At 42.9% G+C, this 14,390-nt stretch overlaps 1 protein-coding gene across 4 annotated transcripts in view; it reads left to right on the forward strand.

The window, feature by feature from the left end:
• Positions 1-14,390, forward strand: part of col12a1b (collagen, type XII, alpha 1b) — a 149,264-nt gene that overhangs the window by 112,602 nt on the left and 22,272 nt on the right. For all 4 annotated transcript variants that reach the window (XM_024799003.2, XM_024799001.2, XM_076874176.1 and 1 more), the window contains 7 exons: positions 345-468; positions 547-690; positions 960-1,124; positions 1,204-1,242; positions 1,335-1,473; positions 3,830-3,972; positions 5,647-5,756. In XM_024799003.2, the coding sequence (XP_024654771.2) occupies positions 345-468; positions 547-690; positions 960-1,124; positions 1,204-1,242; positions 1,335-1,473; positions 3,830-3,972; positions 5,647-5,756 (864 nt within the window). The remainder of the gene's footprint in view (positions 1-344; positions 469-546; positions 691-959; positions 1,125-1,203; positions 1,243-1,334; positions 1,474-3,829; positions 3,973-5,646; positions 5,757-14,390) is intronic.

Genomic DNA, 14,390 nt, shown 5'->3' on the forward strand with positions numbered 1-14,390 from the left:
GAGGGTTACACAGTTGCTTCACAGGAAGAAGGTCCTGAGTTCAAACCCTGGTAGGGTGTCTTGTTCTGGAGCTTTGGTTTCTCCCACCAGTAAAAAACATTCTCACAGAAGAGGCTTAATCTTGAGTTTGTCTCCAAAATGTGCCTGTTAAACTTTATTGAACCAGCAAGTCAAAGAGACGGAGCTGAGATATTTGGACATTTGCAGAGAGGGGATAATGGATGTACTGGACACAGGAAGTTTAATGTGGAACACCACCGAGGAAGTTCATGGATGCAGTGAAGGAGGGTTGATGTGACAGAAAGGATGATAAGTCCCTAATTTTCTCATTATTTTCCACCCAGGTGTCATTTGTGCAGTACAGCGACAACGCTAAGACAGAGTTCAAGCTGAAAGCTTACAAGGACAAAGGCCTCGCCATGGCCGCGCCTTCTTACATTCGTTACCGAGGAGGAAACACCAAAACAGGTTTGATCTCATGCTACAGGCCACAGGTACAGATCCAAACAAGAATCTGCTGATCTGACACAGTTTTCCTCTGAGCAGGAGAGGCGCTGAAACACACTTATGAGAAGGCCTTCTCTCTTGAAAACGGGATGAGGAGAAATGTCCCCAAGGTGGTGGTAGCCATCACTGACGGACGCTCTCAGGATGAGGTGAAGAAGAACGCCGCCAGGCTCCAACACGCAGGTAGATGTCACACAAACGTGTATCTCCATGCGAGTGTGTCCCAGATGAGCTCTGTTACAAACAGCTGTAAACAGACTGTTTACAGACCAAACAGAAGCAGCTGGTTCTCATCAGAATTAATGAAACTGTGCTGGATAGAATTTTCAATAATATTTTGTATCCATTTTTGGGTATTATTACCTGTTTAGACTCTTACTGGAAGAATAAATGAAGCCGATAAGCCAAGAGTCTGTTTGTGTTCTGACTGCCTTGGTTTGTGCCGTCCTCAGGTTACAGCGTCTTTGCCATCGGTGTTGCTGACATGGATTTCATCGAGCTGCAGCAGATTGGCAGCAAACCCAGCGAGAGACACGTTTTCGTTGTGGACGACTTTGACGCTTTCAACACCATCAAAGAAAACCTGATCACCTTCATCTGCGAAACTGCAACTTCCTGTTAGTTTAGAACAAAAAAGACAAACGTTGCTTTAACATGTGTTTCAGTGAATTAATTTCTGTGTGTTTTTGTCCACAGCGTGCCCCTTAATTTTTGTGAATGGATTTACTTCACCTGGTAAATACAAACTCTAGAGAAATTCATGACTTATTCACTGTTCGTCTGGATGAACTTGCAGTTAAAGGCAAGCTCCTGATTGGTTGTTTCAGGCTTCAGGATGCTGGAGGCATTCAACCTGACGGAGAAGACCTACAGTTACATCAAAGGCGTCTCCATGGAACCCGGCTCCTTCAACAGCTACACAGCATACAGACTTCATAAGAACGCCTTCCTGACTCAGCCTACTACGTGAGTCTCACGGGTCAGGCTTATATGCACCCAAATGTTTCACATTACTCCTCATTTACCTTTGCTCTTTACAGTCTAAAACCTCTTAAGGTTTTGTCACTCATTTTTATTTGAGCACCTTCTCTTTTAACTTTGAGCTCTATTTCATAGACTTTGAAAGCACCGTGGTATAGCCTTTGAGGTCTATACCACGATGCTGGAGAGGACAGTCAGCCTGTTAGTTAAACCTCAGATTCAGGAGGATCAATGGTTTTCGTCCTGGTTGTGAAACGTTGGACCAGCTTTCTATCTTCTCAAAATTGTGTGAGAGTGTGTGGGAGTTTGCCCAACTAGTTTGCATGTGTTTTGTGGACTTGGAGAAGGCATTCGACCACATCTGTCAGGGCATCCTGTGGTGGGCACTTCGGGAGTATGGGGTGACCGACCTATGGCTATGAGCCATTTGTCCGTGTACAACTGTAGTGAGAGCTTAGTTCGCTTTGCTGGTAATAAGTCAGACCCGTTCCCAGTGAGAGTTGGTCTCTGCCAGCCCTGCTCTTTGCCACAAAAAAAGACAGATGGCAGAAGGTTTCCGCTTTCATCGGAATCTGGACTCTGGTCTTCACAGATGATGTTGTGCTTTTGGCCTCATTAGGTGATGAAATAGGGTGGTTTGCAGCCAAGTGTGAAGCAGCTGGGATGAAAATCCGCACCTCTGAAGATGGAGTTCCCACTCTAGGTCAGGGATGAGTAGTTGTTTAAATATCTTGGGGTCTTGTTGACGAGTGACAGCAGAGTGGGTTGGGAGGTTGACAGACGGACTGAAGCAGCGTCTGTGTTGATGTGTTAATCAATGTATTGTGGTGGAGAGGGAGAGCTGAGTGCAAAGCAAAGCTGTCCATTTACCTGTTGATACTGGTGCCTCCTAGGTTAGGGATTTCAAACCTATCCCACCAGAAAAAGGTCCTGGGGCAGATCCAGGATACGCTGGAGAGATTATACTGTACCTCTTGGATGGCTTGGGACTGCCTCAGTGGATCACTCGGATTGTGAAGACACACCTGGAGCCTGAAGTAGAAAGCCCAGCTTAACAAGGAAGCTGATAACAACCATCAGAATACTTGTTATATCTGACTGAAGTTTGAGGTTTTGTGAAACTAGTGTATTGAACGTCCTTCATAGTCTACGGCTCTATCTGTGCAGTGCTGGGATCAGCAGTGTTCATACCAGTGCTGACTGGTCAGAATGTGTTTGAGTTTTTAATGTGCATTTTAAACTGAATCTTTTCTTTCAAAAATGCGAGTTTCCGAGGTTTTCTGTGACATGGCCTGATTAAGTTACCAGTTTCTGCTGGAGCTTCCCAGAGTTTCTCCAGGTTTGCTGTCTTTTAAATGCTTCCATGTTGTTCTCGTCTCCAACGGGACGAAAGTAACCAGCTGCATTCAAACTGTTTGAGCCCAGCTGTGGGGTCAGACTGAGCTGCAGGTCATGACGGAGAGCAGACTGCCCATAAAACGGCTTTTCAGTTCTTTCTGAAGCTGTTTCACACTGAGCTTCCATCAGGCCACTGAGTGCAGACGCAACCGCAAACTAGACTGTTAAAACTGGCCACCACCCAGCACTGGCGTCCCATACCTAGAATATCACATGCAACAGCAGCGAGATGGAAAACAGCTTGGGTTTTGACTGTTTACCAAAACTGGCTTAACAAAATGTGTAGTGACATCACAGGGACAAATGAGAAACATCCTGCAGCGATGTGAAAAGGAGAGGAAGAAGAGCCAGTGGATGGAAAATTATTAAAATCACTGCTAACAGATAACATGTTATTTTTAAGTTGTGTCTATAATTACTTGGAAATAGCACATTGTTTGTGTTAGTGGATGTTTAAGCTAAGAACAAAGATGTGATTGAAATACAGATTGTTTTTATTCAGTAGGTTTTAGATAGTTCCTCACTCTAAAATAGGCTCCAAAATAACTGGAAAAATAAGTAACCTGATCGCAACCTAATAGAGCAGCTTTTGGTTACTGAAGACAAAATTGAATGCAGAGAGACCGACAAACAAGCAGCAACTGAAGGCAGATGCAGTAAAGGCCTGGGCGTGAATCTTGAGGGAGGAAACGCAGCATTTTCTGATGTTCATGGGTTTTATACCTCAGGCAGTCACTGACTGCAAAGTATTAAAAACAATCCTTGTGTTTAAAATCATGTAATCTAGCGTGTTACTTTCCAGCCTCTGTGAAGCTGTTCCTTATATCCTTGAGCCCAAGGCCAGACTTCTGTTTAAGGTTTAAGCTGTGTTTAACCTGTCCTCGCTCTGTCCGGACATTCTCAAATCTAACGCGCTGTTTTGTGTTTTTTCTTCCTTTTTCAGAGACATCCACCCTCTTGGTCTTCCCCACGCCTACACCATCATCATGATGTTCCGCCTCCTGCCTGACACGCCCAAGGAGGCCTTCGACATCTGGCAGGTGTCGAGCAAAGATCACAAACCAGAGACCGGCGTCACCCTTGACCGTAAGTATCGCACTCTGTTCTTATCCTGTGCTGCCTGTGTGAAAACAGAGAAAAGCAGCAAGGAAATGTGTGATGTGGAGCAGCTGTGCCTCACTGCGTCATATCTGATCGCTGACAGGGAAGAGTTTGTAATGTAATGAGCTGGCCGTGCCCTCTGGCTGCTTTGGTCTGAGCTGATCGCAGACTCCCTTCGCCGCACAACTGTTGTGTCATCGAGCAGCTCAGCTGGCTCTCGTAAAGCCTGTATTTCTGTCTGTCAGCAGGATTTCAACAAAAATCCACCAGTGACAAACATTTGTATTCTTGAGTTATTACAATGAATTATAACTGTGCATGATTAAAGGTTTGACATCATGAGAGAAACCTTCTGGCACAAAGTTGCACAACAAAGCACCAACAAAGTGAAAGTTGGTCTTCCTGTTTCCAGTGTTTGTGCTGAGAGAACTTTCTCTTGACAGCTTCACAGAAACTCAAACATATGAAAGTCGTGTCAGTTGTTGTGTTTGGCAGGTTCAGGTAAAGTATTTTGTCACTAATGAAGCTGTGCTAACTCTGTAAGAAACAGACTATATTCACTTTAACTGCCCTGTACTAAAACAGCAAGTTCAACATATCTAGGATATATTTCCTTATCTGGCTTCGTTAAACCTAATCCATCATAATAATAAAAAAATATGAAGAGGTTAGCACATATTTCAGGTTAAATAATGAATGAACTGAAACAGCAGAGCCAGGAGCCATTCTGCCCCCAACTTTTCAAGGTCTGCTAAGGCTACACCCTTAAAAACTCATACTAACAGACAGAGTTGTACTCGTCAAAACAACTGGCTTACACTAGAGGGTAAATCAAGTCTTTGAAATAACTGACACACACACCAAAGTTAAAAATAAGCTACAGCGTTTCAGACAGGATCAGTGTTTTTTGTATCATTAATATATCGCCTGTAGGAGATTGTGACAGTTATGATGACTGAGTGGTCCATCTACATTCATTCTAACTTTTATAATGTTGCTTCTAAAAGTCATGGCAGGCTAAAATTCTTAGGACTGCAGGAATTCCCTGGTGCTCCCAATGGGCTGAAAGCAGCACAGTTGCTTTAAGGACATCTAGATGATAAGGAATTACAGCAGTCCAGCCTAGAAGTGCATACAAGGAATAGTTTTGCAGCATCAGTCTGAGAGAGGATGTTTCTAATTTTGGCAATATTACACAGATGAAAAAATGTCGACCAAGATCAAATCCAAGAGATCTGATCAAGATGAGAGTTGAATTACACATCCTGGTCAAAAAGAAGTGGAACTGGAAGCTATCAGTAATGTATCTGATTAGACGTGCTTCAGAGATTTGAGCGGTGGCAACTGAGATAAAATATCTGGTTAGACAGACAGATTTTTGGGACAAACACGAAAAAAGTTCAGTTTTGTCTGAGTTTAAAAGTGGAAAATTACAGGTAATCCAGGCCTTTGTGTCTTTAAGACATGCCTGTAGTGATGTGTCATCTGTTTTCATAGATACATAAAATGGGGTGTCATTTGTATAGAAATGAACGTGAGTGTGAATGACTGTTTCTTGATGAGTCCAGTTGAAAAGCTCGAGCAGATTTCTTTTGAGACTGAACCTGAGTATTCCTACAACTTAATTCTAATGTAATTTATTCTTCTGTCCCTGCTCAGCATCCAGCCAGACCGTTTCATTCTACAACAAAGACGAAAGCGGCGAGCTACAGAGAGTCACATTTGACACGAGGGAAGTGAAGAAGATCTTCCATGGAAGCTTCCACAAGGTAAGCAGAAGTCATTAATCTTTCAGTGGAGACTGTCCACATGTGAATTCTAACATATTGCATATTTAAATTGAGGAGAATGAAGCCAAGATTGTCTTTAATGTTTGAGTTATGTAACTTTTTTTGGTCCGTGGCTTGACTGAGGCTTGACACATGAATCGAAGCGCTCCTCTTTGATCTCGCTGGACTTCTCGAGGTCATACAGAACCCGCACATGCCTAAGATTCCAAATATGCTGTATATTACAGCCAGAGCACCTCACATGCAAACTGCAGACGTGTTCCTGAGGAGTTATGTTGGCTCACATGAACAGATGGTCCTCTGCAGGTTGTAAAACGCAGAGCAGCAACTGCTTGTGATTACACGCACTTCAAACATGGTTGCCATCTGCATGTCCTGGATGTTATAAAATGATCAATAGACAGCCTGACATGAGCTGAGCAGGTCTGATTAGGTGGAGGTATGATGTAGCTTTGTATGTGGGATGGTTTGCTATTCAATCTTTAAAACTCCTTTGAAAACAAATGAGATCATTCATGAGGATCTTCTCCTGTGGCTCTTAAGTAACTGTTATTTTCATCTTTGAGATTATGTTTTTTTGCAGTTTGAGTTACACACACTGCTTTTGCCTCAAGCTAAACATTAAAAAGACAACTCCTCAAAAGCTAACAAAATGTGCTGGCTCAGAAAAATGTCCATCAATTAGTCAATGAAATGGGAGAAGTCATCTTTCTCCAACACGTTCTCACTCCCAAAGCGTAACATTTTACACTAGGTGACAAATCGTCAACATATTACGTTTTCGGCTACCCACCACGTTCCTAAATGACGACCTCGGAAAAAAGAGGAAATATGAGAACCGTCTGGACTCCATCTACACATGTTCGCTCTTTTTCTTCAAATCACTCAGAAACACGCTATTTAACATCATTAAAGTCCTGGTTAAGATCAGGAATAAGGTTATGGTCAGGGCTAGGGATAAGGTTAGGTTTAGGGCTGGAATACAGGGCTGGAACGTCTATTACCGCGGGAGCGTCATTGCACTGGATTCGCCGCGTACCATAAGAACGCCGAAGGTCTCCTTTCGCGTTCTTCAGGAACGCCGCGGGACGTGACAAAACGTCGACATGTTACGCCTCGGGAGTGAGAACGGGCTGCTTTCTCCCACTGAAAATGCTACATACGTGTAAACAGAAAGAACTTTCTCAGACTTCCTTTCCTGGACAATCGAGCATCCAACCACTCAGCAGGCTGTTGGATTTGGGCTTCTGAACTTACTCATTACTGAAATAACAGGACTGCAGGTGAATTCTAGCTCAACCAATAACTTGTAAAGAACGTTTCAAACAACAACCAAGGAAAAATCTCGGTGGTGGTGGAGGAGAGAGCATGTTTGATTGTGTGTAGATGAACTTTGACAGCCAATCAGAGAAGAGAGAGTAGATTAAATACGTAGGTTGTAGATGAAAAGAAAAAAATGCAGTAACCGGATGATTGATGTGCCAGCACATGTACGATACATACATACATACACTTGTAACACTGCTCAGAAAATGTTGGTTTTTGGTTGATCATTGTCAGTTTTGTACTGGTGTATAACTGTTGTATAACTGTAAGAGAGTTGATAAGAAATGCCACCAGCTGTATTTGTTAATATCGTGAGGTTCAGCCTTCTGTGGTGACTACAATGCCTTTTATGTACAGCATTTTTAGATATATCTGTATCTGCAAATTTTCACCGCAGAATAATCATGACGTAATCGACTGATCTGGCACATCTGGTCTGAGAATCCCGCGAGACAAAAGCCAGTCCGGCTGGATTGTCTGGCTCTCTTTTCCTTCTGGCTCATCCTAATCAGTGGATGTCTACACTTGCACACGAGGAGGCAGTTTAAAATCACAAACAGAACAAAGAACAAAGCACATGCTCCCAACAAACTTTACACAGACACGCACCGCATCTGAAAATTTAAAGCAAACACCACCACCTTCACGTTATGAAACACAGGGCAAACGCAGGGCATGGACAAGATGCCAAAAGAAACACCCCAAAAACCTTTACCTTACTCCCAAGCCACAACATGCGTGTTAGTGACTGAATTATAATAAGATGAAATACGCTTTGCAACTGTTGAGAGCATAAACTAAACAATACAAAGAAAGGATTGTGCAGACAGTGATGAGGATGAGGCAGAGTCTGAGAGAGCTGGACAACTTTTGTCTTCCTGGATTCTCAGCCGATTACTGCAGCTCGGCTTACCCTTTTACTTTCAGGCCCACCAACGAAGACAGATTTGTCATCAGCATCACACTTCAGCAGTTCGAACCTGATGTAAGAGATTTTCTTAGTGTGTCGTTGGGCTTTAAAGACAGTTTCCACTCAGAGCTACTGTGTTTCATGCTCTAGATTAGGTCTGAGCCGTGGTGCTGATAGCAACACATTTACAGGAAGCACTGCTGGGAGAAGCGGTGTGGACAGTCCTTTCAACAATATCTTAAAGTTTCATGAGTTTCATCCATAAGCTCCTCTTAGAAGGGGAGATCTTTAAAAGCGCACTGCAGTCGCCGCTGGGACGCTCGACTGGAAAATACTGGGTCACTGCTATTTCTATTAAACAATTACATCAGTGCAGCTGAAGAGTGCCAGCAGTGAGGCGGGACCACGAGGAGTTTAAGGAGGCAGCGCTCGGTTTTACCTCTTCTGGTAGCCGACCGCAGCTCTGCGGTTTTACCTCCCAGGGTGGGATAAGAGTGTCAGCAGGAAGGCTTTAAGGCCTCTCGCTCTGAACTGTACTAACAGTGGAGTGTGTGGTTGATTTTAGTCTGTAGATGATCTTCACTACATCTGATAATACTGAGAAATGCCTTTTTCTCCTCCTTTTTCTTTTTGTCATAGAGAAAAAAGAAAAAAGTTGCAGTTTTGGAGCAGACTTCTATAGATTTCATGCCAAATCTGCATCCTCACACACAGGAACCAGCCTAATGATTTAACGGATGTGAATGCAAAGGTCAGAAAGTTGTAACAGGAAACTTAAAAAAAAAAAAAAAAATAGTGACCTGGCTATTTTGGAGTTCAGGAGGTCACCATTTCACCACACAGATTTCTGCTTTAAACAAAAAAAAGTAGATTCTTCATTTCAGAGTGTCCAAATGGTGGCCTGGAGAGCTGTGGGAGTGTATCAGACCCATTTTATTTCTGTAATATGCAAACAATGTATATTTATAAATGAATAACTCTTTGCATGCAAGGGGAAAAAAGAAGGGAAACCCAGGCTGTTTTTGCACTTGCCAGATGGCAGGGATTTTCAGAGGGAGATGTATCAAAGGATTTAACTGATGCGAGATAATAAGAAGCAGAAAACACTGTAAACGCTACCCATCCTTTTTGTCTTCAGCCGGACCAGAGCGCCAGCACCTGTCAGATAGAGGCAGATCTCACGATGTTAACCTTGGCATCGTGTTGTGTGAAAGTGAACTGATGATGTGAAAAAGCTGTGATATGCTAACCCCACCCCATCCGTTAGCATATCACAGCAAAAGCTGTGATATGCTAACGGATGGGGTGGCACGGACTCAAGAAAAGTGCCATCAGGCAATATGAAAAATGAATGCAAAACACAAAAAAGGGCTGATCTGCAGATGTGAAGCTGTGTCCTGAGATATGAGGCAAAACCCAGAGCATCATAATTAGTTGCATCTGCAGATGGGTTTGCTTGTGTGCTGGATTTACAGTCTGACAGACAAGTTATTCCAGAATCTTCACATTTAAAGGCTTTTTGTAGCCAAAGCACACAGAAGAGAAAGCCAAACATTTTAAGACAAAACTTTATTTGTATCTGCAAAAAGGGTGTCTGCTCTTTTCTTATCTTGATAACGCTGATGAAGAATCTTTGGATTAGCATCACATCTGCATAGAAATCTGGGTCCTTTGCATTATCAGATACTTTTACTCAGTTTGACTGTGTTTCAGAGTTGCAGGAGGTCAAGTTTCTTGGAAGGTTTGTTTCTAAGTGCCTCTTTAGCGTACTTAGGACCATGACAGCATTAGCCAACTTCTCCTGACACTCAGGCTGAGGGCTGTTGACGTCCGGTGATGATGCTCACATTCTGGGAGCTGTGCAAAAGGCTTGGGGTTCATTGAAAAAGAACATGTGGTAAAAACTGAATAAATAGGATATAGATTAGTTTTTCTTCTTTTTTTAAAATCTGAATTGGAGAATAAGTGGTTGGCAAAGCTAGTATAGCAAGTAAGTTTCTATTTGTCAAGTTCTGTATTGTAATATCAATGTGCGGTTGACACAAATGCCATTCCTTTATGGTATTTGGTGAGTCTTCAACTTGCCACAAAGTTGAGATGTCTTTACCTCCCCTGTCATTGGTGCAAGTCTCAGAATTTTGATGAAATATAAAGGTTTCCCATCACCACAGTGCCGGTGCTAAGCTCTTCTTGTGTGATCAGTAATTGGAGCTCAGACATGGCGAAAACACAGCTTGACTTCAGGATGCTTCTCATGCCTGCAGCACACTGGAGCCAGTTTGGAAAGACTGGAGTCTGGCACCGTCTCAGATCTAAAGATGAGTCAGAGTTTGGTTTTTGGGGAGGCCAGCGATCATGCAGGGCCACTGCTTGCAATGCTACGGTCAGATTCCTTTTGAGATTTTTTTTCCCATCATGCTCTGTGGAAATTTACATGAAGAAAAACAATTGACAAACGAAGCAGAAACAGAAGGAGCTCATGGCTTTGATCTGGCAAAGAAAACAAAAGGGAAAAAGGGAAGGCGCCTCGACCGGACACGGTGCTGCCTGAGAGCATGGAGAGAGCACTCCTATTGGTTACTGATGTTCATGTGATCGAACTGCACTATTTACCCAAACCAAGACAAAAAAGTCTTTAATTAGAATTAGAGTTAATTAGAATGAATCAGTTGATCATGGTAATGGTGATAATGAGTGTGCCACAACTTTATCATGATTGTATGGTGACCTTTAACCTCTGTTGAAAAGTTGTTTGGTGCTGGGATACAAGTGGACTGTATCCTGGACTTTTAAGTCAGCTTTTCTTTAACAGAAGGCATAAAAATAATGTCTTTTAAAATGCAGATTCACCGAGTCAGAGTCCCACATGTGCTTAGTGTGATAAAACCCTTAAAACATGCAGAACTGGATCTTGAGGGGAAATTCTTCGTCTTTGAAGCGGTCAGAGGTCAATTTTAGCTCGGGGCTACGCTGCTCTACTGTGTGGTGGACACATGGACAACACAATGGCTTTTAGATCTCTCCAGCAGCAGCAATTAAAACCAGCTGAACTGAAGAAACTTTAAGATTTAAAAGCTTGTCAGAGAAAGGAGTTGATTTAAAATTGTGCTTTAGCCTGAGCGCAGCTGTTGCTGAACCAGATTTACTGAGCTGTTGTCAGTAAAAGACGTCGGCCACATCACCACGCTTAGACTCCACTAATCCTTTTCCCCTCTCAGCGCTTTACCAACCAACTTGCTCAGCACTGGAAGCATCCCTGAAATCTTTCCTCAGATGTGTTTAACAGCAGAGATCCATGAAAACGTCAGATTTATTGCAGATACCTTAAGGGTTTATAGCACCGCTGCCCCTGACGGGCCCAAACAACGTTTGCATAAGCGAATAAACAAGCCATCATCGGACGATCTGTGCCAAGTAACTGCAGAGAAATCGATTAACGGGCCAGCCAGTAGCTGTAGCTCTGACAGGAAGACGCGAAAAGACGCGAAATAAAGATGCTCTGACTAATAGAAACATCTCAGAGATTATACAGCTGGAGCCAGATGGATAAAACTGAATTCAGGGAAGGAAAGCGCATAAATATTCTTTATACTATGCCTGACATGTTTGGTTTTTTTTTATGAATCTCAGCTATCTTGAAACTGCACATGTGCACAAACCTCATTTCTACTTTCCAAAGAAGTGAATGTTGCCTCAGCAGAGGAGGGAAATGTCAGTTTACTGTTCTCGAGGCTGAAGTCGTGACCAGAAGAAAGGGATGAAGTAATGTAGGACCATCCATGAGCAGGATGATGGCAGAAAAAGAAGACTGGAGAAGAAAAACGATCAAACTGTGTACTCACTGAACTTTATTGAGGTTCGTGAAGTGAATGACGCCTTATTTTTCATCTTCACTTCAACATATCAGCTTTAACTCGCCCAATATTAGTCAGCTTATTAACTCAGCTTTCAGCTCTCTGGACCTGAGCTGTTCTTCAAACTGCAGTTCCTCTAATGGCCACTTGAGGCAGGCTCCAACACTAAGTCAGTTCCTACAGACATTAATGTTAAAATGTTCGATGCAAACAGCAGAAATGAGCATGTTTACAGACTGATGGAAGAAGCAGTTTTGTCTCGGAGAGTGGAGAGCTTTGTCCCACTAAAGTTGAGTACTAGCTTTACTGAGCACATCCACAGAGGATGTTGTTAGTAAAGTGATTTGTATAGGGACACTCCTGAACTCACCCCTTTACTACCAGGGATCACATTCCCAGCTGTTCAAAGCCTTATAAGGACAGGCTTCAGTGTCCCTGTGTGCCTTGTGCTGTCGAAATAAATTCAACTCCAGCGACGGCACATAAATGTGGAACTTGTCCTGCTGACCTGAGGTCAGATGAACAGAGCGAGGGCGTGTACGGCCTCGGCACACGCTTTCATCTCTGCTCGTGTAAACATCGTCACGTAACAGCCTGGAGCTCAAACGTTACATCCAGACTTTGGTATGAATGGTTTAAGGGGCTTTCCAACAATGGCAGAGGAGCTTGTAAACTGGCAGCTGTAATTGGTCCATTTTTCATCGTAAGTAAAGGAGGGAAGAAGAGCATTTAGTCAGACACTCTGGTTTCATGACTTGTTGTTGCTACGATTTACTGCTGTTACCAAACTTTGAGTATTTTGTAAAGAATAAGGAAGGTTGCTGGATTGTCTGTTACTCTCTGCACCTCCTGAAGACAAATCTCTTCAAAGAAACCCATAAAATGAATGATATAGATGCTTTCCAAACAAAGATTGCACACGTTTAATGTTTAGAAAGATGAACAAAAACATTCATAGATCACATCATAATAAAATACACTCGCATGTTTCTACAGAGTGGCGTGTACAGGGTTAATTAAGGCTTTATGGAACCGTGTTTCAGTTTCAACCATGAAGTCCCGTCTTCAGCAGCGCCTTTATTTTGGCTGATATTAACCACAACAGCATCCACACAAGGACAATACATCAGCTCGTGTTTTACAGCCATGTATCAGACTTTCCTCTGAATCTCTGAGGATTTTTCCAGCCTGAAGAGAATGAAATACTGTATGCTCTCACTTTTGGCACAAAGCTGTTCATGTTTCAGTACTGGCAGCTTCAGTGTGATCATATCAGTGCTCTTACTGGCTTTTAAAATCCTTTAAATTTAACATAAGAGCGAGTCCAGTTAAAGCGTTGACATGCTGAAGCTTTAATGGTACCTGCTGACTTCATGAAAAGCAGATAAATGTCTCAAACGCTGCGTTTCCCTCCATGAAGTGTTTCTTGGACACCTCGGTGCTACTGCGTTCTGTTAAACATGACTGACCACAAGCAGCGAGCCGCCCTCGCTGCCGCCACTCTGTGGCTTTGTAGAGGTCACGTTTTCCCTCCATGCAGCCCGACTCGCTTCGAGGAAAAGCCGCTGCAAAGGCGGTGCTGATGCTCCACCACAAAATGACGACACGATGCGGCGAGGGTGACGTGACTGAGGAGAAATGCAAATTGTGGTGTTGTGTGTACAGCGGAGCTGCCGCAGTTATTTTACTGTTTGGAGTTGTACGAAGTCCATCGGTGAGAGAGAAGGAAAGAATTCAGGGTAGATTTGGCCTCTCGATGAGCATTTCCAGCTGAATCTGGAATATTTCAATTAGATGGAGGAATCTTTGAGCAGATAAAACGATTTGTTCACAAGTCTCTGGACCTGCGTCTGCACCGACGCGTACCTTTAAATATTCTCTGGTTTACAGTGAACAACTTTAACTCTGCAAACCTGTGACTTCACAGTACACTGGTATAAATAATGATGCCAGTGGTGGGTATTTATCAGAAAAGCAAAAAGTTACTGAATGAAACGCTTGCAGTGTTTGGACAGATGAAAGCTGAGAGAGCCGTTTTCCTTGTGGTTATTAATTATCCCACAATAGTTCAACTTAATTCAAAATAATCTGTTTAATAGCTTCAAAAAGTAAGAAAATGTAGCATGAATGTCAGAAATATTTAGGTGTCGCGTTGAAGTGAAACAATAAATGTTTTACAATTTTTTAAAAAGCTGTTAGAACATCGGAGCCTAAAGGCACATTCGCACCTTGGGTCTAATGGTTTTTGGTTTGATTTCACATTATTCCCCTGGTGTTGGCCAGAACCGCACAAAACTCAGACTGACATTCATCTTTCAGACACATTCTACGCAGCTGCACTTAACCAAATGCTGAGGAGCTCATTAGCAGCTGAGTTTTATGTAGATGCTTGTAATTAAGTGGATTAGGTGTAATTATTGAAGGCTTTTGCTTTAACGTCGCCTCTGACTACCAGAGTGCAGCTTCAGCGAGGAGCCCTCCAGTTTGCTCAGTTTAGCAGGATGACTCGTCTGCCCTCGAGTC

The sequence above is a fragment of the Maylandia zebra genome, linkage group LG15 (assembly GCF_041146795.1).
Source record: "Maylandia zebra isolate NMK-2024a linkage group LG15, Mzebra_GT3a, whole genome shotgun sequence".
NCBI lineage: Eukaryota > Metazoa > Chordata > Actinopteri > Cichliformes > Cichlidae > Maylandia > Maylandia zebra.